Source organism: Neofelis nebulosa, chromosome 16, assembly GCF_028018385.1.
Source record: "Neofelis nebulosa isolate mNeoNeb1 chromosome 16, mNeoNeb1.pri, whole genome shotgun sequence".
Lineage (NCBI taxonomy): Eukaryota > Metazoa > Chordata > Mammalia > Carnivora > Felidae > Neofelis > Neofelis nebulosa.
The window spans coordinates 61,494,043-61,520,132 of NC_080797.1; the positions used below are offsets into that span (position 1 = coordinate 61,494,043).

At 52.1% G+C, this 26,090-nt stretch overlaps 1 protein-coding gene and 2 long non-coding RNA genes across 19 annotated transcripts in view; 2 read left to right on the forward strand and 1 right to left on the reverse strand.

Moving 5' to 3' along the window:
* Positions 1 to 26,090, reverse strand: part of MYO18A (myosin XVIIIA) — a 103,251-nt gene that overhangs the window by 58,736 nt on the left and 18,425 nt on the right. The window contains exons 1-2 of one of the 17 annotated variants that reach the window (XM_058704139.1): positions 7,340 to 7,454; positions 1,379 to 1,527 (exon numbers count right to left, since the gene is read on the reverse strand). The exons of 14 other annotated variants lie outside the window; for them this stretch is intronic. In XM_058704139.1, coding sequence (XP_058560122.1) covers positions 1,379 to 1,418 — 40 coding nt within the window. In that variant the 5' untranslated portion in view covers positions 1,419 to 1,527; positions 7,340 to 7,454. Of the gene's footprint in view, positions 1 to 1,378; positions 1,528 to 7,339; positions 7,455 to 26,090 lie in introns of those variants that run through there. 2 more of the 17 variants (XM_058704140.1, XM_058704141.1) reach the window with 2 other exon arrangements.
* On the forward strand, positions 496 to 2,117 carry LOC131497660 (uncharacterized). Its single transcript, XR_009255071.1, has 2 exons — positions 496 to 1,069; positions 1,768 to 2,117. It is a non-coding gene; the product is annotated as an uncharacterized LOC131497660 (long non-coding RNA).
* On the forward strand, positions 14,511 to 15,731 carry LOC131497659 (uncharacterized). Its single transcript, XR_009255070.1, has 4 exons — positions 14,511 to 14,701; positions 14,782 to 14,838; positions 15,162 to 15,215; positions 15,540 to 15,731. It is a non-coding gene; the product is annotated as an uncharacterized LOC131497659 (long non-coding RNA).

A 26,090-nucleotide genomic window follows, 5' to 3' on the forward strand; every position in this document is an offset into this window, starting at 1 on the left:
GACTATGGGAAAAAGGCAGGTCTGTGAGCAGCTCTACCCGTCTTCAACATGCCTTTCCTTCCAGGCACAGTGGGGTAAAAGCATTGGAAGGAGTCCTCAATTCCTGATGGAAAAGATCTTTAGGAACATTTCCAGAATCATGTTAATTATCCCCCTGGGGGGAGGGGGAGTCTTTGGCTACTTTTGAGCTCTAATTAGCAGTGCCTAGGGGCACTGACCAGCATGATGGCCGCTGAAGTTTTAAAGCTGCGACTTGTCTACCGAGCTATTTTCAATGGGCTGAAGCTTCAAAGTTAGCTCACACTGTTACGGACAGGGGGGAAATGGCAATTATTCATCAGAGTGGGCTCTACTACTTTAGAAATTGGGACTGGAGCAGATAAAGGGAAGGGAGGGGCTGGTGGAGAGAGAATGAGGAGGAGTGGGAGAGACTGGGTCTGCACCTGCTGCCCCCACCCCCGGTGCCTATCCCTCACACCACCCCACACCCCCAAGGTCACACCATGCATTAGCTCCTGGGCACACAGGTTAGGGGAGCAGCAAGTGTTCACAAACCACACAGACAAGCTCATTACTGCACGCGGTGCTATTAGCTTGGGCTCAGGGATGGCCCAGATTCCGAGTCCACTCCGTGTCCGCCACCGGCTCCAATTCTGTCCTCCCTCCAGTGATGCGAGCTTAGGACCCCAAGTGTCCCGCCCAAGTGGTGAGGCACTGGGGGAAACACTGGCTGCCCCCCGAAAGGTCTGGGACACTAGGCCCAGCTCTGAGCTCAGCTCTGGATTTAGCCTGAGGCTGACTCACGGCCTCCCCCACTGCCCCCCCAACCAAGGGCTCTGTCTGTTACAGGTCATTGCCCAGCTGGGGACTGTGCACAGCACAAAGGCACGCCCAGGTCGGCAGCCTGAATCACCCTCTGGAACCCAGGCAGCCAACTGGCCTGGCTCCCAACCCTTGGCTCCTTTCCTTCTACCCACCACAGTCCCCAGACCAGGGGGGACCCAGTTCCAGAAGCCTCAGAACCAACGCCATCCCCCGCGGCCCCCCACAGCGGCCCACGTTCCCAGCGGTGAGTCAGAGCAGCCCGTGGGGGGCGGGGGGAAGGGGGTAGATGGGAAGGGTGTGGGGTGGTTAACTTGGAGGGGCACCAGTGGGACAAAAGGCAGCTCAGCTTACCAGAGGTGGAGCTCAGAGAAGGAGCATGACTCAGCACAGAAGCCCATCCAGAGCAGAGCGATTCTCCCCAGTCCCCAAATACACGTTCATGCCCCAGTCTGTCTCTAGCTCCCCAAGCTCCCTTGCCCACAAGCCAGACTCCTGCCTGCACACACCATGCCAAGCACATAGGAAAAGCATAAGGATTTTGAGACCCAACTTTCCTTTTGCTCCCAGAAGGCGAACCTTGATGAAAAGGCCATGGTGCTGAAGGTAGCCTGCCCCCTGGGTCAGAGAAGACACAGGCAGGGTGGGCAGGGTGTCTCAGGAAATCGGAGTCTTCCTAAAGGCCACCACCTGCCAGGACAAACACTGTGGGCAACAGGGGACAGAGGGGAGGAAACGAAAGGGGAAAGATTACAGAGCTCAAAAGGTCAGAGGAGGAGTGAGGGATAAAGCACTGGGGGAAAGAGCTGGCAAGGTGGGGTACAGAACTTAGAACTTCCTGCCCTCGGGAGCTGTGTGTCCTTGAATAAGCCACCTCACCTCTCTGGGCTTCTCTATAGAATTAGGGTATGGACCAGTCTAGACAATGGCTGATGTCCTTTCCAGGTCTGCACCCTAGGAGTCTGGGTAAAGAGAGGCACTCAAGCCCTTAACTCAGTGAACCGACGTTACGGGCCTGTGAGGGCATTAACAAAGCTTCCCCAGAACTGCAGCAACTTTGGCTTTCTACCTGCAACACGCCATCACCAGCCTGGAGGAAGGGGACCTGGAGAATTGTAAAGCCACTTCACCTATGGGTGAGAAATTAGGACTGGTCCTCTTGAAAATTAACAGGCAGAATCTGCCTCAGCCCAGAGAGAGGCTTCGTTCAAAGAATCCGTTCAGTTCAGTGGAGTTCAAGAACTCGTTTGTTCTTATTACTGCTCATCATGAATTAACAGTGAAAAATTGGAGAATTTTTTGTTTTCAGTTAATTATTTTTATTTTCTTTATTATTTTTATTTTAAGTTTATTTATTTCGAGAGAGAGACAGAGAGACAGGGAGAGGGAGAATGTGAGCAGGGAGGGGCAGAGAGAGAGGGAGAGGGAGAATCCCAAGCAGGCTCCTCACTGTGAGCACAGAGCCAGAAGCAAGGCTCGATCCCACAAACTGTGAGATCATGACCTGAGCCAAGATTAGGAGTCGGATGCCCAGCCAACTGAGCCACCCAGGCGCCCCACAATTAATTATTTTTAACTTGCTTTGTCGACTTGTCTCTTTTACTATCCAGTTCATATGCTAGATGTGAAGTTTAATTATTTAATTCATTTGTTCTTTGCTCTCCTGCTCAAGTTTTTCTATGTGTGCAGGGGGAAGTCCACTCATCCCAGGCTGTGAGGACACCAGTCCATTCACGCCCAGGCCTGTTCCTCTGTATCAGCTCTTCCTTAGAAATATCACTCTAGGCACAAAGATGGGGTTCTCCGCAGAGGAAATTCTCTCTGTGGCTTTTGTAAGGAACTGCCTGAATATTTCTCCTTTCTTCCTTATCACTGGATTTTAAGATTTGCTTAGAATCCAAAAAACCTGTCTTTAGCCAATACATAACAGATGAGGAACTCAACCCCAAAGACGGAGGCAATATCTCCATGACGGTCACTGCCAGATCTGGGAACAAACCCTGACCTGCTCCCTCGTGGGACTTCAGCCATTTCTTTTGTTTTGTTTTTTAAATTTTTTTTTAAATGTTTACTTTTGAGAGAGAGACAGAGTGCAAGCAGGGGAGGGGCAGGAGAGAGGGAGACACAGAATCCAAAGTAGGCTCCAGAGTCTGAGCTGTCAGCACAGGGCTGGACGCGGGGCTTGAACTCACAAACCGTGAGATCATGACTCGAGCCGAAGTCAGACGCTTAATCAACGGAGACACCCAGGAGCCCCAAACTGCAGCCATTTCTGACAACATCATTAATTATTGAATATGGAATACCTACCCTAATGAGATAGGCCCTGTAAAAGTATTTAACACATTTAAAAAAAAAGTTTATATATTTTTGAGAGAGAGCACAAGTGCGGGAGGGGCAAAGAAAGAAAGACACAGAATTCTAAGCAGGCTCTGCCTATCAGCAGAGAGGCCAACACTGGGCTTGAATCCACAAACCATGAGATCATGCCCTGAGCCAAAAGTTGGACGCTCAACCGACCGAGCCACCCAGGTGCCCCTTTAACACATATTTTTACTCTTATTTATTTATTTTAAAGTTTATTTTATTTTGAGAGAGAGAAGGAGGGAGAGAGCACGTGGGAAGAGCAGAGAAAGAGGGAAAGAGAGAGAACACCAAGCAGGTCCCACACTGTCACTGTAGAGCCCGATACAAGGCTTAAACCTGCGAACCATGAGATCGTGACCCAAGCCGAAACTGAGTCAGACGATTAACCGACTGAGGCACCCAGGAACCCAAATGTATTTTTAAATATAAGTCTTACAACAGCCTCACGACATCAGTCTCATTTTACTAATGAGGAAGAAGACTCAGAATGAGATTAAGTCACAAAGCCATTCAGTGGTGGAGCTGAGATTTGAACCCAAGGTGCTCTGAGTGCAAGGCCCATGCTGCTCCCTGAGAGGCCCACCTTTGGCCCTGGCTTAGGCAGGATCCGAGGGGCTGAGTCATCCTGGTGTATGTACTGTGTCGGTGTCAGTGTTCAGGAGGTCTGGATCAAGCTAAAGCATGGATGGACAGGGAGGGCACTAGCGTTCCAGGTGCCCAGAGTTTCTAGACTTGCAAAGGGAGACCCCAGCCACGATCCTGCCCCTCTGAGGCTCTGACCACCTCCCCGACTACTCTCTCTGGCACTTCTGGCTTCTTCCGTTGAGGGAAGGGAAGAGAAACCAATGCTCACGGAATACTTGCTAGGAGCCAGGCACGGTGGCAGTTGCTTCATACTGTCTCCTTATTTAATCCTCTCAACAGCCCACTTTTTAGATAAGGAAATAGGAGAGGGTAAGTACCTGGCTGAGGGCCCCAAAGTCAGTAAGTGGCGGCCCTGGGATTCGCAAGCAGGTTGTGCGCCTACAACGTTCCCTGGACTGTGGTTTCTTCGCGGACGCAAACTCTATTCTACCCATCATACTGTGGGTGCTTAATAAATAAATGTTGGCTGCACGGCAGTCCTGCAACGGGGGATCTTTGGCCAACTTCTTATTCCCATCTGGTTTCTTCCCTCAACTGTAAACTATGGAGAATAACACTTGCCAATCCTGATTCCCAGGGACGAGGGCAAAACAAGAGAGGCAAAATCTCTAAACTGAGCAACAATTAATAGATCGTATACACTCAATGCCGTGGGGTGGAAGGGAGGGCAGGGGCACTCTGAACTTGCTTAGTAGCTCTTTGGCAAGCAACAACAGCCATAAAATGCATCATCCTCTGGCCCTAGCCACCCCATCTAAGGAATGTATAAGCAATAAGTCGATTTAAAGAAAGGAAGAGAAAGAAAAAACACCCACAAACCCATGCAGAGACTTTTAAAGAAGCACTCTGTATACCAGCCCCCAGTTGGCAACAACTCAAATGCCCAGAGTTAGGGAAGGGTTGGCTAAACTACGATACTTAGGTACAATGCGCCATTATGTTGCCACTTAAACTAACAAATACATGATCAATGTAACCATAGGGAAAACTCCACCTAAAATAATATCAATCAAAGCAACTAGAACCTAAATAATATGCAAACAGGCATCATCACAGTCTTGTAAATTAGACACAATGGATACATTTGGTATTTATTCTGTTATGTATTTGTTACTTACTGCTTATTTCTATTGTAAAGATGGCTAAATAGTCAATAAAAAAGAAAAAGCAGAGGAGATAATAGCTGAAAGCATTTGTTGTCAAAGAGGAGAAATCCAAGAGATGTGCTGAGGGACCCATCTATGCTCAGCCTGGGAAGGCTTCCAACACTCAGGGGGCTGGACCAGGCTGCATTTTACCCTCTGCATGGACCTGCGAAGGCCATCAGCCCTTAACTTACCATCCTCTGTGCCCCTCACAGGGAGGAATGGGGGCACAAATGCCCCCAGGAGAATCTTTCCACCTCCGCCCAGGCTCCCCACAGGCATGTAATACCCAGCCTGGGAAAACACATCGAGGCCAAGTGTCCATGCAGATATCCCCACACTGGGAGCCCCCAAGGGCAGTGGGAAGAGAAAGAGGAGATCCTGCTGTCTGTGACCCAGGGAACTTGCACATTTGGAGAAGAAAGAGGCATGGCATCCTCCTCTGTCTCCTTTCCCACTCTGAGGAGCAAAAAGTAGCTCTCCGGAGACCCTCTCGCTACCAATCCCACCCTAGCACCTACTTATCTAAGAACGAGAGGGAGGATGAGGGCATGGGGAAGAAAGAACAGTAGTAAGAGTAATAACAGTTAACCTTTACTGAGCATGTACTAAGTGCCAGGTACCATGCTGAATCCTTTTCGTGCACTATCTCATTTAACCCCTATAGTATTCCTCTGAAGTAGACAGTAGTATGATTCTTACTTTACAGATGAGCAAAAGGAAGCTCAGAAATGACACGGCCAAGGCCTCATGGCAGCGAGTCGCAAATCAGAACTCACACCCAGGTCCGTCCTCCAGCAAGAACCTCCCAGGTTCACTTTAAGGGATGGAAGTAAGCCCTGCCCCCACCTCCCTTGATTCACCTGCATCGTTGAGCTTCCGTGACATCATCTGCCAGAATAACAGCTGGGGTAGAAAGCAGGGGTTTCCAGAGATGACCTGCCCTTCCACTGTGACCCAAACAAGCTTTGCACAGAGCTGCTTGAGAGGAGCGAGGCCCCTCTGGGGAGTGGCCTGAAGGCCATGCTGCCAGCCAAAGGAGGAGGGGGAGAAGAGCTTGGCAGGGACACCCTGGCCCCTTTGGTCCAGCCTCCAGTGAGAGCCCTCCCCCACCCCAGGGCGGAACAGAAAGCAGCCGAGCGCCTGCAGTCACTACCGGCCAGCCCGGAGGAAGCAGGTGCACTGGAATGGCTTCCTGCTGCCACTGCAGTTGCAGAAGGGCCCGGGTTTCCTCCTCCAACGGCCGGACCTGCTGGAGGCCTCCCTTCCCTGGGGATACTCGCTGCCCCTCTGCGGAGCCTTTTGCCGTCTGTCTCACCATCGTCACACATGGCCCCAAATCTTCAACATGGTGCTGGTGGCCTGGGGACCCAGGCTGGGGTGGTGTGGAGAGGAAGCTAGGGCAGGAAACACCCACCTCTCAGGGTGAGGAGTCTCTGTGGCCCCACCCCAGCTACCCACACACACCTCAGCCCTGGTACCAGTTGTGTGGCTGGGGCGAGGCAGTCCTTGGGCACAGGGAGATACGAATGCCCATGGGCACATCTCAGGCTCTGGGCACACCACCACACTGGGCCAGCCCACACACTGCCAACTGCTGACACGACTAAAAACCTGACCCTTGGTGGCCGGGAGGGGTGGCGCTGGGGGAACGGAACGACTGGGAGGCAGCTATGTCTGCCTCACTGGCTTTTTTAAGGAACTTACTCTTCTGGAGTAATCTCTGCTTGAAAGAGACCTACAGACAGTCAGGGCATCCCCGAGATGCCATCTGCGCCCCTTCCAAGTGTCCGATCCACAGAAATGCAGAAGGCCACACTGAGTCCACTGGTGGCCGTCCGGACAACTCCAAGAACCACCCCTCTCCAGTGCCTTTCTCTTGTCCACCAGGAGGAAGAAGGGTGGAAGGCTAAGCTGGCAACACAAAGCAGGGAACAAGACTTCCCAGTGTCTAAGAAGGTACTGGGGTTCCAGACCTCGGAAGAAAATAGCGTTCCAAGGAACGAAGGCCTCCAGCACTAATGGTTTGTGGGGAAGGCGTGTCACAGCCTGTGGACAAGCTGATGCAGTCCCAGGACACTGAGGTTTAGAAAATGGTGCCCGCTCCAAAACTCCCAAAGTCATGAGTCAGACCCAGGAGGGCCTTGCCTCTGAGGTGTTGTGAGGCTGCCTGGGCTGGATAATTCCCTCCCCACCAAGAAGCTGGGAGAGGAGCCCCAAGGCAGCACCCCCCCCCCCCCGCCCCACCTCCTTCAGCCACATCTGGGGAAATAACAAAAAGGCTCCTCCTTTCATAAATGAGGAACAAGCATGAGAAGCCTAGGACGTTTCCGGGGTTGGGGGGTCAGAGGGACACTCACCCGCATGGCCTGGCCTGGAGCAACCCGGAGCTAGGAGTCTCCTCTCTGATGCTGCTCCGTTAGCTTCTCAAAATAGCACTGGCTGCAGCCCCGCCCCTGTTCCCCTCCCTCTCTCCAGGCCCCTCCCGTCCGGAGCTGCCCAACCCTGGCCGGTTGGTTGTCGTCGGTTGGAAGGACTGAGTGGCCACCAGGACTGCAGGTACCAGGTATGCTGGGATGGAGAGGGTGATACAGTGTGGGGAAGGGGCAGAGGAGGCGATTAGAGTGAGGGCACAGGTAGGGGGCAGGCAGCGTTGGAGGGTTAGGGGCAAGGGACAGGGAGGGTGGGACTTTCCTACTGACACACACCCGGGCTCCCGGACAGCTGAGCTGATATGGCCCCTAAAAATAGCAGAGGAATTTGAGACCTGCAGCCCCCGGCCCCACAGGCCAGGAATGAGACAAGCACATTTGCGTACACACACACACACACACACACACACACACACACACACACACCATCATGCATGAACACTCAATCACAGCACAGTGTTCTTGAGAACACACAAATCATAGGCTCACCCCAGCCATCTAATTACTGCAGCAGAGGCCAAGAAAACCACTAATGTCATATCCAATCCAACACACGGGGCCTGCTGCACACTGTGCCCAAACAGCAGCCACGCAGCCATCCTGTAAAGGAGTAGCCACAGGAGTAGAGACCCACGCGATCAGTCTGAGGCCCACTGTCGCTGCCTGGCTGTAAATACACTGGGGACTGAGTGCAGGAATCAACTGTACTCTCTGTGTGCACATCCCTCACCCCACACAGCCAGAGACTGCGCAGACACGGAGGAGGGTGTGGTGGGTGGGCCTTAGCCCTGCAGGCAGAGGAAATCGTGGGTGTCTGGCCAATGAGCAAGGGCTGCCGGTGAAAAGCCAGGGCTCCTCATGAAGAGGGACTCTGGCCCTGGTCTTTGGTTAGTGCCACAGGATGCCCAGACCAGGGCTGGGAACTTCCAAGAGGCTGAAATGGGAGCTGGGGGCCGTTCGGAAGGAGCCAACGACAGGCCTTTTGAAGCTGTCAGCTCTGCAGAAAAAAGGAAGCTTGTCTCCAGGAAAAAAAAAAAAAGGGTGGGGTGGGGTGGGGGTGCTGGGAAGGTCTGGAACAGAGCCGTCACCTAACCAGTGTCCAACCAGAGTGGCTGGAGACCCCAGGCCTGCCACCCCGGCCAGTCTTGTGTGCCCAGTGGATCCTGTAAACAGCATGGCTTTCTCTGTGCAAAGGTTGGTGAGCACCGGCCGGGAGGACAAAAGCCTGCTCTGCCTCCTCCCTGTCACACACTGTACAAGCGGAGTCACCCACGGCCATGAGGGCGTGGGGCCGGTGCCTCTGCTTTCTAGGGACTGCTTGCTGTGTCTTCCCAGGGAGATCATCTGGCCCTATTGGGGCATGTGCTGTGTTAGAGATCTTCACATCCCCTAGGCTTTCTTGACATATTGGTGCCAAGTGGGGCTGCAGACTGAAATCCCCTGTGGGACTCTGAGAATATCGATGCCTGAATCCCACCCTTTCCTCCTAGTTTCTGATTTAATCGGCCCGGGAGGGAGGCCTGGACACTAGGATTTTTAAAAGTTCCCCCAAGTGATTCTTACATGCAGCTGAGGCTGAGAACTGCTCAATCTGAAAGCAGCATAAGGCCTGATGCAGAGGTTCCCTGTCGTTCAATCACTGAGTGCGTGGGAGTGCCTGGGTGGCTCGGGGGCTTGAGCATCCAACTGCAGCTCAGGCCATCTCTCAGTTTGTGAGTTCGAGCCCCACGTCAGGCTTGCTGCTGTCAGCACAGAACCCGCTTCAGATCCTCGGTCCCCCTCTCTCTCCACCCCTCCCCTGCTTGTGCTTGCCCTCAAAAATAAAATAAACATGTAAAAACGTCACCAAGGGCATAAACGGATGAATGAATGAACAACTTAGCTGTGTGACCACAGCCAAGTGACTTCCAAGGCCCTCACCTGCAAAACAAAGGTTCTGCCCACAGTGACTCTTTTACATAGTCAGTTGGAGACTGGGGAAGTCTCAGTAAGTGAAAGGGTTTGTCTCTCGGGGTGCCTCAGTTGGTTAAGCATCTGACTTCATTTGGCTCAGGTCATGATCTCATGGTTCATGGGTTCAAGCCCTGTGTCGGGCTCTGAGCCTGGAGCCTTCTCTGGATTCTGTTTCTCCCTCTCTCTCTGCCCCTCCCCCGCTCACACTCTGTCTCCCTTTCTCTCAAAAGTAAATAAAAATATAAAAATAAAGAAGGGGTTGTTTCTCAAAGTGTGGTCCCCAGACCAGCGGCATCAGCATCACCTAGGAACTTGTTAGATATGTAAATTTTTGGGCCCCGCTCAAGACCTACTGAACCAAAAACTCTGGATATGTGGCCCAGCACTTGTGTTTTAACCAGCCCTCCAGGTGATTCTGAGAAGCACTGTTTTAAAGGAATTATTCATGGGGCGCCTGGGTGGCTCACTCAGGTAAGCGTCCGACTTCAGTTCAGGTCATGATCTCACGGTTCATGGGTTTGAGCCCTGCGTCAGGCTCTATGCTGACAGCACGGAGCCTACTTTGGATTCTGTGTCTCCCTCTTTCTCTGCCACTCCCCTGCTCACAGTCTCTCTCAAAAATAAGCATTAAAAAAAATAATAATATGGGGATGCAAGCTGGTGCAGCCACTCTGGAAAACAGTATGGAGGTGCCTCAAAAAACTAAAAATAGAACTACCCTACGACCCAGCAATTGCACTACTAGGCATTTATCCACAGGATACAGGTGTGCTGTTTCGAAGGACACAGGCACCCCCATGTTTATAGCAGCACCATCAACAATAGCCAAAGTATGGAAAGAGCCCAAATGTCCATCGATGGATGAATGGATGAAGAAGATGTGGTATATATATATATATATACACACACACAATGGAGTATTACTCGGCAATCAAGAAGAATGAAATCTTGCCATTTGCAACTACGTGGATGGAACTGGAGGGTATTATGCTCAGTGAAATCAGCCAGTCAGAGAAAGACAACAATCACATGACTTCACTCATATGAGGACTTTAAGAGACAAAACAGATGAACATAAGGGAAGGGACACAAAAATAATATAAAAACAGGGAGGGGGACAAAACAGAAGAGACTCATAAATATGGAGAACAAACTGAGGGTTACGGGAGGGGTTGTGGGAGGGGGGATGGGCTAAATGGGGAAGGGGCACTAAGGAATCTACTCCTGAAATCATTGTTGCACTATATGCTAATTTGGATATAAGTTTCAAAAATAAAAAATAAAATAAAATAATAATAATAAAAATGAAGGAATTCTTCATGGTGTACCATGGTCAATAGTGAGACTTCCAGAGCCAGCCTGCCTGGTTCAATCTTGGCTTGTCCATCTGGTGAGCTATACAATTTAACCCTGTGCTTTGATTTCTTCACCTGTACAAGGAGGGAAAATAATTGTACCCACCACACAGGGTTATTGTAGGCATTAAGTGAGTTACTGCTTGCAAAGCTCTAGGAACAGTGTCTAACACATAAGTTTAAAAAAATTTTTTTTAATGTTTATTAAAGACAGAGAGAGACAGAGCATGAACGGGAGAGGGTCAGAGAGAGGGAGACACAGAATCTGAAGCAGGCTCCAGGCTCCGAGCTGTCAGCCCAGAGCCCGACACGGGGCTCGAACTCACGGACCGTGAGATCATGACCTGAGCCGAAGTCGGACGCCCAACTGACTGAGCCACCCAGGCGCCCCCTAACACATAAGTTTTAAATAAACTTATTGAAAAAAAAAAAGTTTGCAATAGTTTTAACTATTGTTCTCTATTTGTGATCACTAGCGGGGAGAAAAGAAAAGCATCCCAAGCAAAATTTCCAGGTAACTGATGACTATTCCCTTTAAGGCACAAAATGCTTTCTATTTTGAGTAATTTCCTAAATTCTACTGCTATCTGTAATCATACAAATATCATACAAATACACATTTTATAGATTCTTAAGAATAACACTCTGAACCCATCTCAAACATCTCAAACTCTGAGCTCCCTCTCTTGAATCCAATCCGTTTCCATCTTGTACGGAAGGGCACATCATCCCCACTGTGATGACTCCTGACTTCCCGGCTGGGCCCCTGTCCTACCAATGTCCCTGGCCACTCTCAAAGGGCACCAACCCTGTCCTGGGTACAGCAGTCAGCCTGCGGCCTCGCTCCGCACCCATGTTAGGAAGGCCAGATGCCCTTTGTGTCCATATACTTGCTTTTTAGTTCTTTTGTCCCTTACCCTGTCAGGCCATCAGCTGTCACTCTGCCTGTCAGCATGCCTGTCCCCAACAGTCTCACTTCCTTCTAACAAGCAGTTTCTACCAAAACTAGATAATCTAGAAAACTAGATAACCATGCCTGATACGAAAGAGCCCAGAGCAGAGCAAACGGAATACCAGAGACCACTCTCCTGTGAGGGAAGGTCTGAGTTTTCCCACACATTCTAGAGGGTCTTCTAGGCCCACCTTCCATTCAGCAGCACTCTGGAAGATGACTTCCGGGAGGCTGAGGTGTCACTTTACCCTCAGAGTCTTGTTCTGAATTGTTAGAAACCACGTGTTGATCACTCCTCTTTTCTGCTCGGATGACGAGATGCTGTCAGTTCTGTCTGTGAGCTGACTCGTGTTAATGATGGAGATCATCTCGGAGCAGGGACAAGGGCAGACCTCTTCAGAGGGAAACCTGAGGCTCTGGCAACCCATTCAGCTTCACACACAGCCACAACCAGTCTCTCTGATGCCCAAAGGTCAGTGCTGCCTCCCGGCCTGGCCCACTCTGCATAAGCCTACCCTATGACTCCAGGGGGCCACACAGTCACTCCCACAGCCAGCCAGCCCACCCCAGACCCCTTGGCCTGCCTCCTTCCCCTTTCTCCCTCTCCCCAGCACTCCTTGCTCTCACCCTCTTAGGCAGATCTTCCCAGGGTCCCCTGCCTTCATCACCACCAGAGCATTTACTTGTAAATGCCTTTCTACCTTGCCGAACCCTCCCATCTGTCAAGGTCCATCTTGAGTCTCACCTCCTTCACAAAGCCCTCCCCAGACCCCAAGGCCTGCATGGTGACAATGTGCAAAGAGCACACACTTCCAGCCAGGCACGCCTAGGTGTGCTGAATCCCAGCTTGGCCTCTTTCTCACTGTCTGACCTAAGGGAAAGTGAAACTCAGCTTCTTAGAGTTTCCACTTTTTTGCCTTAGAATAGTATACCTCCCTTATGGGGTTGTTCTGAGAATTAAAAAAAAAAAAAAAATAAGGGCACCTGGGTGGCTCAGTCAGTTAAGCGTCTGACTTCAGCTCAGGTCATGATCTCATGGTTGATGTGTTCGAGCCCTGCATCGGGCTCTGTGCTGACAGCTAGGAGCCTGGAGCCTGCTTCAGATTCTGTGTCTCCCTCTCTGTCTGCTCCTCCCCCACTCATGCTCTGTCTCTCAAAAAATAAACAAACGTTAAAAAAAAAAAAAAAAGTACATATAAATCACCTGGCATTGTGCCTGGCAAATTGCAGGCAGTGATTAAATTATTTTCAAAACCACAGTACTGTCTACACCTAAATATCACCATGTACTTAGGGTGGTTCTTCAATCTACTCAATATGGTGCTCTGCGAGATACAATGGAACCTACATAGATACTACAGGGGTTAGATTCTAAAGCCAGCCTGTAAGGCAAACATAGAATATAGTCAAAATAATCTTGAAAATCCCTTTAATTGTTCTCAAAGTATAGTACACAATGTTTTGTATATTCCATGTATCTGCAGGAAAACAGATACATGCACAGCCTATGACAAAAAGAAATACACAAAATACATGTTTCCATTTTAGATTACAGTCAGCACAGAGCTGAGCTGTCAACGCAGAGCCTGATGCAGGGCTCGAACTCACCGACTGTGAGATCATGACCTGAGCTGAAGTTGGATGCTTAACCGACTGAGCCACCCAGGCACCCCTGGAATGTACTAAAGTTTAATGTGTATATGCCACAACTACACAGCGTAAACTAATATTTTGAATGGTAATCTATCTGTGGTTATGGTTCAGTTTTCTCTCCCTGGACAGCAGGGACCATTTCCTCCTTCTTTTTAGATCTCCCGCCGGCACTAGGCACACAGTAGGTGTTCGATAAGCATCCACTGGATTTAACTCACTGACGTGAAAGGTGCTGGTGAAATTCACCTGGTAGAACACAATAGGGAAAAAAGGGATATCCAGACAGAGTAACAACTTCAAGGACTCTGCTCTCCGTGGGGGGGTGAGTGAAAGGTCCTTGGCTCTGTTACTGGTGCTGGGCCAGACGCAGAGCAGCGGGAGCAGGGGTGGGGGGACCAGGCTACCCAGGAGGCTCTGAGGAGCAAAGGAAGCCATTCAGGCTTTCAACTAGCAATTACTTGTAATACCTCAAGGTGAACACTGTGGGGAAGCACGATGCCTGCTTCTTTTTCTGTCTCTTCACAGCTAGACTGTGAGCTTCCTAAGGCAGAGGTGATATGTGTGTTGTTCATTGTTAGGTCCCTTGCACCTACCTAGTGCTTGGTACATAACTGAGCGAGTGATTGCAACAAGAGAAAGCAGACATAGTTCCTGACCTCAACAAACATACAGACCAGAAGAAGAGATAACAAATGTACCCAAACAATTATAATTCAATCTAGAATCTGCTCAACGCTCCAACAGGACCGTGGATAATGTTCTAGGAAAATTCAGAGGCAGAGACCTTTTCCTGTTGGGGAGTTAGGCAGACAGCTTAGGGGCAGCTTGGGGCTGGGCCGTGAAAGATAGAAGAAAATCTGTAATGTGGAGGTGAGGGAGGAAGAGAATTTCATGGTAAAGGAGTAGAATAAGAGAAGGCAAGGAGTTGGGAAAACAGACAGTAAGTTTGGATGAAGCGTAGGACACACATAGGTAAACGATGAGAGACAAAGCTGGAAAGGTAGGTGAGGCCAGATCAAGAAGCCCCATCTGCCACAGTAGACAGGCATTCTTTCAGCTGCCCACTGTCCACTCCTCCAACCTTTGAACACAACACCCTAATTTTCCCTTGGGGACCTACCCTAGCATATGACTTGAGTCTGGCTGATGAGTGTATCATCTCCCCAGACTATAGGGATGGGTTTGTGGAAGGCATGTGAACCCAATCAGTATCAAGGACATATCACGAAAGTTTGGGATTATTGAGTCACATACTTCTTTTCCCACAATACCTGAACCTGGTGCTGTGCCATTTTGTCACCACTTGTCTGAGGACGGAGCCAGTATGGAAGATGAACCGAGAGACAGAAAAGGCCTGGGTCCTGTTTAAGTCTCTAGGTAAGACTGAGCCTATAGCCAGTTCTACCCCCTGCATATTTCAGATGTTTGAGCCCATGCATTTCTTCATTTTAAACCAGGTCAGCTGGGCTCTGTCACTTGCAACTCAAAGGGCTGTACCTGAGGGAAAAAGTAAGGTAAGCGGCATAAGGACAAAGCAGACACATACTGAGCACTAGCCATGAGTCAGGGACAGTGTTACTCGTTTTCTTCACAAAACTCTGGGAGGTGAGGGCTGCAAAAGAGGAACTGCAGGCTGGGAAAGTAAGGCTTACAGCGGTTAAATAACTTGCCCAAAACCACACAGATAGTGATTGGCAAGGCCGGGGTGAGCCATTCCGACTCCAGAGCCAGCTCCTTGCACTCTGTCTCCTGCCTGGAAAACAGTAGGAGTCACAGCAGGTTTCTGCAGAGAGAAGGGGCATGATCAAACTGTGTTTTATGAATGCTGATCTAACAGGAGGATGCTGGGAAGCAAAGGAGGCTGAAAGCTGAAAGACCATTGGAAGTCAAGGTGAGGGCCAGAAGAAAGATGGGCAGAGGGTTGACCTGTTCTGGCAGTGGATGGGGAAGAGAGGGTGATTCGAGACAGAGACTTGGTGGCTACGGGGGAGGATGGGAAATGGGCATGAAGTTGACAGGAGGGGTTGGGAAGAAGATCTAAAGCCTCCAAGGTTTCAAGCTGTCAAGATTTCAAAAGAACAGCGTGAAGCCACTGTCCAAAACAGCAATGTCCGATGGAGGCTGATTTAGAGGGAGATAGCTTGAAAAACACTGGGCCTGAGGTTCTATTTAACACCCTAAAATAATACTCATCTGACCCTATTTGCCTCTCTAGTTCTTTAAACCAAAACTCCCGGGGTGCCTGGGTGGCTCAGTCGGTAAGGCGTCTGACTTCCGCTCAGGTCATGGTCTTGCGGTTTGTGAGTTTGAGCCCCGCATGGCGCTCGGTGGTGACCGCTCAGAGCCTGGAGCCTGCTTCGGATTCTGTGTCTTCCCCTCTCTCTGCCCCTCCCATGGTCATGCTCTGTCTCTGTCTCTCAATAATAAATAAATGTTAAAGAAAATAAATTTAAAAACTCCTTAAAAAAAAAAGTCTATAAACCCTATCTCCAAGTAGATAGTTATCACGTAGTGCTTGTATTATTACTAATTTGCAAGGTATAAAATGTCATTAATAGAACTTATTTAGCCCCTCAGTTAGGGGGCATGCACGTTTCAAGCACTCAGCCCTTAGAGCTGGAGGGGACCAGCCTCTTGGGGGAGGAGGGCTCCCCATCACTCCAGGGACACCCCAGAGAGCAGTTTCAGAGTTCCTCAGCACCAGTGCCTTCTCTCTCCTGGAAAGGATGATCTTTTATTTTTAAAGTGTGTGTGTGTGTGTGTGTATGTGTGTGTGTGTGTGTAACAAATGGCTTCTCTTTTATGAAATAACAGTGTTAGTAGGCAGTGCCTGGTAGTCTCTGAAGTACGAATTTTTTTTGAAATTTTACTGGACGTCAATGATGAGTGGATCCCAAAGTGGAAGAGGACAGAACCCCTTTAAGAACAGGGATGGCCACAGGGACGGCAAGGAGCACTGAGAAGTGTAACCTGAAGTGGGGAAAGGTGCAGGGCTGGGCCCAGACACTGCTGCCCTCCAGGTGGTCGTGGCTGGTGAGAGCCCCAGGCCCCCGCCACACTGGGCCCGCGCTTCCCGGCCCAGCCCAGCCCAGCCGCCGGCAGACGCAGGGGCGGAGCCGGGGGAGGGGCCAGGCCCCATACCAGTGCACATGCGCACATGCATCCAGAGCCCCGGGACGCACCCGCCCTGCAGCGCCTCCAGAGACCGGCAGAGGGCGGCCTCCCCCTTCTCGCCAGCCCTTGCTGCCGAAGCCGCGGGATTTCACCGCCGCAAGGCTGGCGTCCAGGCCACGCCCCCAAGAGGCGTCCCCCGGGAGCTCAAGACAGAGGGGGCTGCCGCGGCAAGATGGCCTCTCGCTTTATCCTGGAGGGATAAGGCAAGAAGGGGCAGTGATGAGCTCAGCGCCGCCTTTGTTTTATCGTCGCTCCATTCCCAAAACCCAAAACAGCCCTGCAAATAGTAGGCACTCAATAAATGCTTATTGCTGAAATAAAATGGATGAATGGATGAATACATGAATAAACAGAAGACTTCCAGGGAAGCTTTAAACATGTGTGCGGGGGAGTGGTCTGAGACTAGCAGTCTAGGAAATTCCGGGGAGGTGGGGGCAGCCCCAGATCACTACCCTCACTACCACTTGCGCTTCGGGCTTGGCAGTCCCCTAGGCCCTGCCTTAGCACACCCAAAGGTTTGCTCAGAGCCTGGTGACACCACACCATCTCAAGGGCACAGAGCCCAAGTGGTGACGTCTGGGCTTGTCCTCTCTGCTAAGACTAGGAGTCTGTCCCCTCAGAGTCAGATCCTGGCTGCCTGCAGGGACCACTCCAGTAGGTCTGCTGCTCCGGGAGCACTCTGGGCTGCGGGGGATTTCCTCTTGGCCCTGGGGATTTCCAAACTGCCTCTGCTTGGCCACAGGGCCAAGGGCCACCCTTGACGAAATCCTCCATACCCTGCCCAAATCCCACCCAGACTTGGTTAACTTCTGAGTCTACCAAATGTACCACACACACAATATACCCGTCCCCACCCCCTCTGGCAGACATGAGAGAATAAGCATAATGAACTATTGTTCTCTTTTTCACATAACTGACAAGTCTTCTCTATTTCCACAGAAGAAAAAAAGGAAAGCCAGCTTAAGGGTCAGCCGCACGGATTTAAATAAAACATCAGTAAGATCTTCCTGGGTGTGAGAGTTGGAAACCTATGGTGCTTATTCTCAAAGTCAGGGCGACTGCTTTCAAGAAGCATCCGGTTCCTCCAAACACTAGACCCTCAATACGTGTTTGAGGATCTGTGTGTTCACCTCTGGAGGCCCTAATTGGGCCTGTTTCTAGAGTCCTTTAAAGTAGAAATAAAGTTCGAACTCACTCTCCATAGAAGTAGGAAGAAAGAAGCAAAAGCTTCTGCTTTTCCTACCAACCCACCACCTCCACAGTAACAGCCTTGGCCAAATCCACTGGGGCATGTGAGCACCTGTGTGTTACAAAGCTGGGCAGAAAACATGCTTGGCAAGGTGGGGAAGCACTGCCCCAGTTGCTTCCCCACGAAAGCAATGGAAGCCCGTGCAACAGCCACGGACCTGTTGGCCCCAGGGCATCAGGATTCCAGAGTTGGTGAAGTGTAGAAATTGCCAGAGTGGACAAGCCTTCCTTCGTGAGAGGAAGGGAAAAGGCCAGCATCCCCCAGCCTCATCAGGGGAACTGCGAGACGAGAGAAGCCTTCAAGAGCACGCCACCATTTTTTTCTGAGAGCTATCTGGAGCTGCACTGTTCGGTGTGGTAGGCATGAGCCACATGTGGCTACCTACATTTAAGTTAAATCGAAACAACAGGAGGGACGCCTCAGTGGCTCAGTCGGTTAAGCACCCGACTTCGGTTCAGGTCGTGATCTCGCGGCTTGTGAGCTGGAGCCCCGCGTCGGGCTCTGTGCTGATGGCTTGGAACCTGCTTCCAATTCTGTGTCTCCCTCTCTCTCTGCCCCTCCCCTGCTCATGCTCTGTGTGTCTCTCCCTCAAAAGTAAATAAACATCAAAAAGAATTTTTTTTAAGTAAAAAAAGAAACAATGGGAATACTTTTGATTAAATGAAAACCAAAAAAAATTTTTTTTTAAGATTCGGTTTCTCAGTCATGCCAGCCACATTTCAAGCGCTCAAGAGCCACATATGGATAATGTCTACCAAGTTGGAAAGCACAGACTATTGAACATTTCCATGCTGGCAGAGTGTCCTATTGGACAGGTCCGATCTAGAGAATCCCCTTTCAGCATGTCCTGGTCCTTCCTTGCCAAAGACTCCTTCAGGTGTTGCCCCCGACCACCTGCTGTTCTCTCCCGCCCCTGCCCCAGAATCTGCTTAGACTCTTGTCCCCATGTGCCTTGCCTTGACCCCTAGGCCTCAGAAGAAATGGGGGAGGGGGAGACAATTTAGCCACAACTTAACAACCAGCCAGGGAGCAGAAGCCAGATGCAGAGGGGCTGAAAAGGCAAAGCTGAATGGAAGCCAGCCCCCACTCCAAGGCATCCCAGGCCTGGGAGAAAGCCCCTTAGTGCCGCACAATCGTTCCTTGTTTCTGCAGAGTCTCTGGACCATGCATGGGTAAGACATCTGGAATGTAGTGGCCTGAGGGCTTCCCCACACGACCCGCTGCCGGACTCATCTGATGTTAGTGCTCCAGAGAGAGATGTCCCAGCAAGACCCTGAACTTTCAAGGGCAAATGAGGCCAATAAAACCTTGTCCTGAGCAGCATGCCGGGAGTTCTGCCCATGGGGCAACAGGGAACATAACCGGGCACCTCCCTGTGTCACTCACTGAAAGAACCAAATGAGGAAGCGGGGGAGGAGGACATGGTAGAGAAAGGAGCTCAGGGCTCGCTTGCCAGGCTAGAGTGGCTCCAACAGAAACAAGGGAACAGGACACGGATCTGACAGCAATCACATTCTATCACAGGCACTTCATATGAAAGGTTTTGCTACAGTAGTTAGAAAATCCAAGTGCGAGTGTCTGGGCAGGCTCATATGTGTGATGACGGAGCAGAGAACAGACCCAGGAACTGGTAGGTTGGGACTGCCTCTCTTTTCCGTGCCTCCATTCTGTCCTCAGTTCTTGCTTAGCTCTGATCCAGAAGCAAGGCAGGCGTGAAGAAGCAAAATAAGGTGTAGAGAGACCACAAAAAAGTAGAGTCTGGTGGTTCAACTGGAAAACAAATCGGTAGGAAGAAGCCTGGTATTCCAAAGTTGTTGGCGTCAGCCAAGAATTTGACTGGAGGCAGTCATGGAGAAAGGGAAAGTGGCACAATTTTAAAGATGCATCAAACTACAGACTAGTTTGGGAGCCCAGGGGAAAGCCTCAGGACATGCTCTGTGGCTGCCTCGTGGCCCTGAGTAAACCTGTGGACAAATCTGGGCCCTATTTCCCTATCTTCACCTGGAGGGTAAAAGCGCCATTCTGGGGACAAGAGTAAAGCTCCCTGCCCTCCCTTCCCCAGCAGGGCTGAGTCATTAACAGGCATGTGGCATTCCTGTGGGCAGATGGCCCATCAAACTCCCAGGCACCAAGTACCTCCCAGCACTTTAGAGACAGATTAATGATGATGACAACGCTATTCTAAGTGATTTGCATGTATTGATTCATTTACTCCTCAAAGCAATCTTACAAGGAAAGTGCTATTACCATTCTTATTTTACAGATAAGGAAAGTGAGGCACAGAGAAATTAAATCATTTGCCGAAGATCACACGGCTAGTAAGTAGCAGAGTCAGGATTCGAACCCAGGAGTCCAGCTCCAGAGTCCATGTTGTACCCAATATACACCAACGTATTAACAATATATACATAATCATCTGCAACTTCCGATTTGTGGGCCCTTCTGCCTATGCCTCCCACCTCTTCTTTCCCCTCCCCAAATTTGCTGAAAACAGTCCCTGCAACCAAAACCAGCCCTTCAATCCAACTTCCTATTTGCCAAGCATCTGTTTCTATAGCAACAACAAGATACGCAGTTTTTGGATTTTGAAGAGAATGAGTAGGGAGGGAGAACAGGGGACGCTTGATAGAACGGGTTCCTCTTTCAGAGGCACAGAGGAGAGACCTGAAAACCAGCGTGCTAAGGAAGACACAAGGGCTGGGAGGGGAACCCAGGGCCCTGACAGAAGCCAGAAAACTCTGCCTTCCCCTGCCCCAGAGACCAAGTCCTCTGGTCTGGACAGAGAAGGTGAAGGCAGGTTAGAAAGCCTGGAGGCTGACGGTAGAAATGCTTTGGAAGAGTCTGAAAGAAAAAGATACCCGGACTGAACTTTACAGTGTGTGTGAGCGAGTGTGTGTGCGTGCGTGCGTGTGTATCCCAAGCCATTTCCCAACGAGGTGTTCTGTCACAAAGCCTGGTTCTGCTCCACAGGTCAAGGCCAAGTAGCGATGGGTGGTGGCGAGGAACAGTAAAGAAGGGCTGGAAGAGGAGCAACAGACAGGCATGCGCGTGCCTGTGTGGGGCGGTTCACCTCCCACCAGCAAGGGTGAGACTATTTGGGGTGGGGTGGTCAGGCTGGTGCCCTTCACCTTCGCCACACCTAGGCCTCCTTCCAGCCTGTCACCCTCAACCTCATCTAAATATGAAACACCTGTCATTGTCCAGAAATCCTGAGGCCAGAATCAGGATCATTGCAGGCTTCTTTGCCAGGCAAAGCCAAGTGCTAAGGGGAACAGGAATGTTGCCGGTCACTTGATTCTAGGAAGACAGCCCATGACAGGGCCACAGGCTTCTCAGGAGGGAGGCCCAGTTTCCCTTTGGCCTCTATTGAACTTGATGCATGGCCAGGTGATTAGGGATTCGACCTTACCCTGTGCTTGTGTTCTTTAGGTAATCTAGGCCACCCGCAGGGGAGGATCCGAGGCTGTGCCAGGCCCAGCACAGGCTGCGTCCCCAGTGCCCGCAGTGCCAGGCGCACCGGCTTCCACAGCCTGGATAGCTCCAAGGAGGCCAAGCTAGGAGATGCCAGCCACTCAGGCAGGAAACCTTCTGCTGTTCTGCTGCTGGCTTCTGCAATCAATCCCACAACCAGGCCGGTCCACATATCTTCGAGAAGGCAGGGGCCAGGAGAGGCAGGAGGCAGGCTCCCGGCAGGGAGAACCAGCAGGGAGACAGTATCAGATTCTTCTCCTCACCCTGGCCCTGGAATCTCCAGATACCTTCCCCATGATGCGATGGGGCTGGCCATGAAACTGGGTGTCACAGAGAGTCATGACTGTATCATCCTGCCTGACAGTGCTCTCACTGCTTGGCTACTAGCCCATGCCACCCCGGGCTGAGATCTATCTTTTTGCAGATGTCTTCTGTTCTAGAGAAAGCACAGGCTTCCTGATCACAGGGATGACATCTTCAGGCTTTTTCTTCTACAGAACCAAGCCCACAGGGTGACACGGAGCAGGTGCCCTTCAAGGCTTCCTGACATCCCACCGTGATTGTGTCAAGGCTCCAAGGCCATTTGCATCTGGCCTTCCTACAGCCCAGAGCCATGTACCCTCACCCCCCCAGCCCTCTTCTGCCCAGAGCCAGGGGCGGCCTCAGTCTTACTGCCAGGAAAAAGAGCCCGGAGGTGCCCTGTGAGAAATCTCCCCTCCCTGTGGGTACCCTGCGCACCATAGGGCCTGGCGGTGAGAGTAGCTGGGGAGGGAGAGAGGAAGTGAGTCAGCTCCTTGCAGAAATGGGAGTGGAAGGGAGGGGCCGGTAGAACTGAGATCAGAGGGCAAGGGGCACAGAGGCCGGAAGGGTCGCTAAGAGAGGGAACCAGGTCCTGGAGGCATTATGGGGCCCAGAGAAAGGGGGACAGATGAGGGTGACAAAGCCAGCAGTGTTACCTCCTACCAAGGCTGGTAGGTCCCCACAGGCCAGAGAACCTGGGTTTGGCAGCCCACGGCCCCACCTGAAGATGGAATCCGAGGCGGCTCCCCTTCCTGACTCACCGGCTGGAGGAAGTGAGGCTTGTGGGATATGGCCAGCCACGTTCTCTCCTCACTGAGGGGGAGTTTCTGGTCCCCAAGGCCTCCCACTGCTTCTCCTGAGCTCCACAGCTCCAGAAGCCCAGGTTCCGCCGGACCCACAGGAGAGACAGATGTTTGCATTTTCCACGGAGGATGGGAATAAGGCCCAGGCCCCAACAGGGGAGCCGTTGGGGTGCCCCAGCACGCACCCTGGCCCTCTGTGGCAGCCCCTGCCCATGCGGAGCTGTCCCCAGGCTCCAGCTGGAATCTGTTGCTCTGACTGGGAAAAATCCTTGCTGTGAAAATTCCCAGCCTGCTGACATTCCAGCACGCAGGCAGCGCAGGGCAAGCAGCAGTAGGAAAGAGGAAGCCTTGATCCCTGCTGGGCCACCTCCTCAGAGACCTGTAGCCAGTAAGACAAGCACATTTCTCCAAGGTCCCCTGGGCTGGGCACTGAGTGACTCCGTACGCCCCCAAATCTGCTTCTCACCCAAGCCTGGTGCCTTCCCAAAGATACCAGTGCGGGGCCAGGAGACAGGCCGTCCCGTGACCCTCCTCCCAGAGCCCCTTCCCTAGGCTCCTGCTCCTGGCCGCCCAGAGCCCATCTCTCCTCCATTCCTGCGGGAGATGCTGAGACGCCCACAAGAAACTGAGTCGGGAGTAAAGGTAGCGGGTAGAACATGGTGACGTACTGCAGACGCAACACCAACGCTAGTTGGGGGAAGGGTTCTAGAAACCAAAACTGCGGTAAATGCAGAGAGAATGGGAAACCACTTCCTGGCCAGACAACCATCTTCTTTCCTTCAGCAAATATCCAACAAATATCACTGAAGGTCTCCAGCACTGGAGACATAAGATAACCCATTAATCGCAATCTTGGTGAATGTTATGAAGGAGAAGGATGCGGTGGTGCCAGGGTGCGGACGTGACATCTGAGAAGGTCAAGGAAAGCTCCCCTAAGGAAGTGACATTCAAACTGGGGCCGATGTGTATGAGGGCGTGAGGGTGGGCAAGGAAAAGTCTTATCGACATAAGGAACAGCAGGGACTCAATGGAAGAAGCCAAGCTGCACACCCACTACCCGCTAGGCCTTCTGCCAGGCCATGCTCCTCGCCTCCCCCCTACAATGCACACCTGGAAACAACAGCATGCAGCCCCTATGCGACAGAAGAGGACCTGTTCTTGGTCAGAGGTGACACTCTGGGGACCCTGCCACCCCGAGTATCGCAGAGGTCAGTACTAGCATCAGTAAGGGCCAAACAGGCGAGGGGCACCATCCCTGCCCCCCAGGGTCTAACAGGGGAGATGTGTAAGGGGCAAAGGGTGCCCCTGCCCCTCCTCCAAGGGACCACAGCCAAATACTGCCGGGACAGATGCAGCCGCGCTTTCTAGTACCTCTCCCAGCTCCCACCAGATTAAATCCCACCTGCTGCCACTTGGGCTCTCTTCCTCTGGCTAATCCTCTGCAGAGACAGAGGGACAGTCACCCCTTCCTGCAGCTCACCATCCACCGAGCAAGAGCAAGAATGGCCAGTCACTCTTCACTTCCCCTTCCCTTCTGGAGGAGACGCCTACAGGGGTCGCAGGAATCAGAAGGACGCAGGCCTGGGCCGGGCAATGGATTTATATCCAGATGCTGCGTTCCTCTGCCCCGGACAGCACACCAGTGAGGTGCAAGGAGCCGATGCCCTAAGTTCAACTCCTCACAAGTCAACAGCCTTGGAACCTTAGGCAATGTACTTATCCTTAACCTCTGCGTAATCGGGTATCCTCATGTATGAAATAAAGATTATCATAATATCTATCTCAAAGGGGTGTTGGGAACGTTAAATGAGTTAATATATGTAAAGCAGCTAGAACAGTCCTAACGCCAGCCACGACCCTCATCCTGGCTATTCTCTCTCATGCTCTCCCCTCAAGGCATTTCTGCTCAGCAGAACCTTTACCAGATCAACTAGATGCCACTCAGGGAGCATGCATGCGCTCCCTGGGCGCCATCCTGGGAGCCACCCAGGACGCGGGACAAACACCCTACACTCCTCCCTACGCCAGAGTCTGCAAAGTGGCCGGGCTGCGAGTGCCAGGGAAGCATGTCACTTCCCGATTCTGAGAAACCGATGGTGGGAGACGAAGGCAGCCAGAGTGGTGACCCAGGTCTGAGGAAACAGTTTCCCAACCAAACGGGAGCCAACAACTGAAAAAAAAAAAAAAAAAAAGCTTTGCTGACACTGTCCCCTGTATTTAACAGAACAGAAGCTGCTGCCAAACACCACGAGGGGACTCTGGGCTTGGCTACCCACCGACCCCCCCCACCCCAAAGTGCACAGTGGGAGGGGGGCAGCCAGGAAGATTCCACGCCTTCGCAGCGCCTGCCTGGCACGGCGGGCGCCCCCAGCGCTGCTGGCCGCCTGGCGCAGCGTACCCACTGCCCCAGACTGACAATGGAGGCGCCAGGCAGCCCCCTCCCCGGCTGGGTCCCCGGCCCCCACCCCCACCGACGCTGCTCTCCACCTCGGGCCACAGTGAGGAGAACCCAGCGGCTGAGCGTGGCGGGGTGGCGGGAGCGCTGCTGGCAGGCGGACCGCGTGCTTGTGGTTTCTGGGAAACGCTGTAGAGATCTGCAGCATTTTTAAAATACTTGTGTTCCCACCCGCCACACACCCCCCTTCACCCCACTCCTCACCCACCCCTAGTCTGGGTGTTTGCGTATCTGGTATTTTCCAGAACCATTTCAATGTAAATAAGAGATGAGAAGGGAGCTGCGGACAGGGTGGCCAGGGGTACCGGGGGGGGGGCACAGGGGCTCTGGCCAGGGCCAGAAGGGACTGGTGCAGACCACCTCAAGTCAAGGCCCTGCCCCCTCCCGCCCCCCCCCCCCCCCCCCCCCCGCCCAGGGCTCCAAGCGGTGCCTGCGAAAACAACAGATGACCATGACATGTGCCCACACCCAGTTCAATGTGGCCTGGGCACTGTGCCCACCACCCACGGGCTGGGTGGCCAGGGCACTCTGGGGCTGCAGTCTGTCTAGCAGCTCACGGGGAAGAGGGCAGAACGTGCCTCTGAGGACAGAGAAGGGAGACCTAGTGGAATGGAAATGACCTAGTCCACCACCCGGTGTTGCTGGTCCCATGTGCCCCACTAATCCAGGATAGGTAACCCCCCAAATGCTCCTAAAGACCTTTCACTCACGAGTTCACATGCCCTGGACACCTTCCCACTGGCCGCCTCATTATCAAAAGAACTCAGTCTGAGTTCTACTCTGAGGCCTCCAGCCAGAGCTCTCACATGGTGAGACTCCGATGTCAGAAGTACCTGAAGCTTTGGCACCAAATGAAATAAGAGTTTTCTGTTTAAAACGAACCAGCAAAAAACAAAAACATCTCTGGATCATTTGGAGTAACATTAGGGAGAGAGCAATTCTAGAACACTGAGCCCAGGCAGCACCCAGCACCTCCACCACCAGAAGCCTCTGGGAAAGCCCATTGCTCAGAAGCTGGCCTGGCAGACCTGGAACAGCAGACTTTTCAGTCTCTCCTTGAAATCCTGCAATCCCCACTCCTGCGGGTACCGCCCCCCGCCCCCCACCCCCGCCGTCACCACCCAACCAGGGTCCTGGAGACAAGGTTGGTGAGGGTCATATAGCTTTTGCCCAGGGGTCTAGGGCTTCCTGGCAAAGGGGCCCCTGCCCTTCTCCCAGATGTGGGCAACCCTGACCGGCCAGTCTCCTGCCAGGCCACCGATGTCCCATCTGCAGGCCTGAGCACCCGGCATCCCAGCGCTTCCTGCAGCTGGC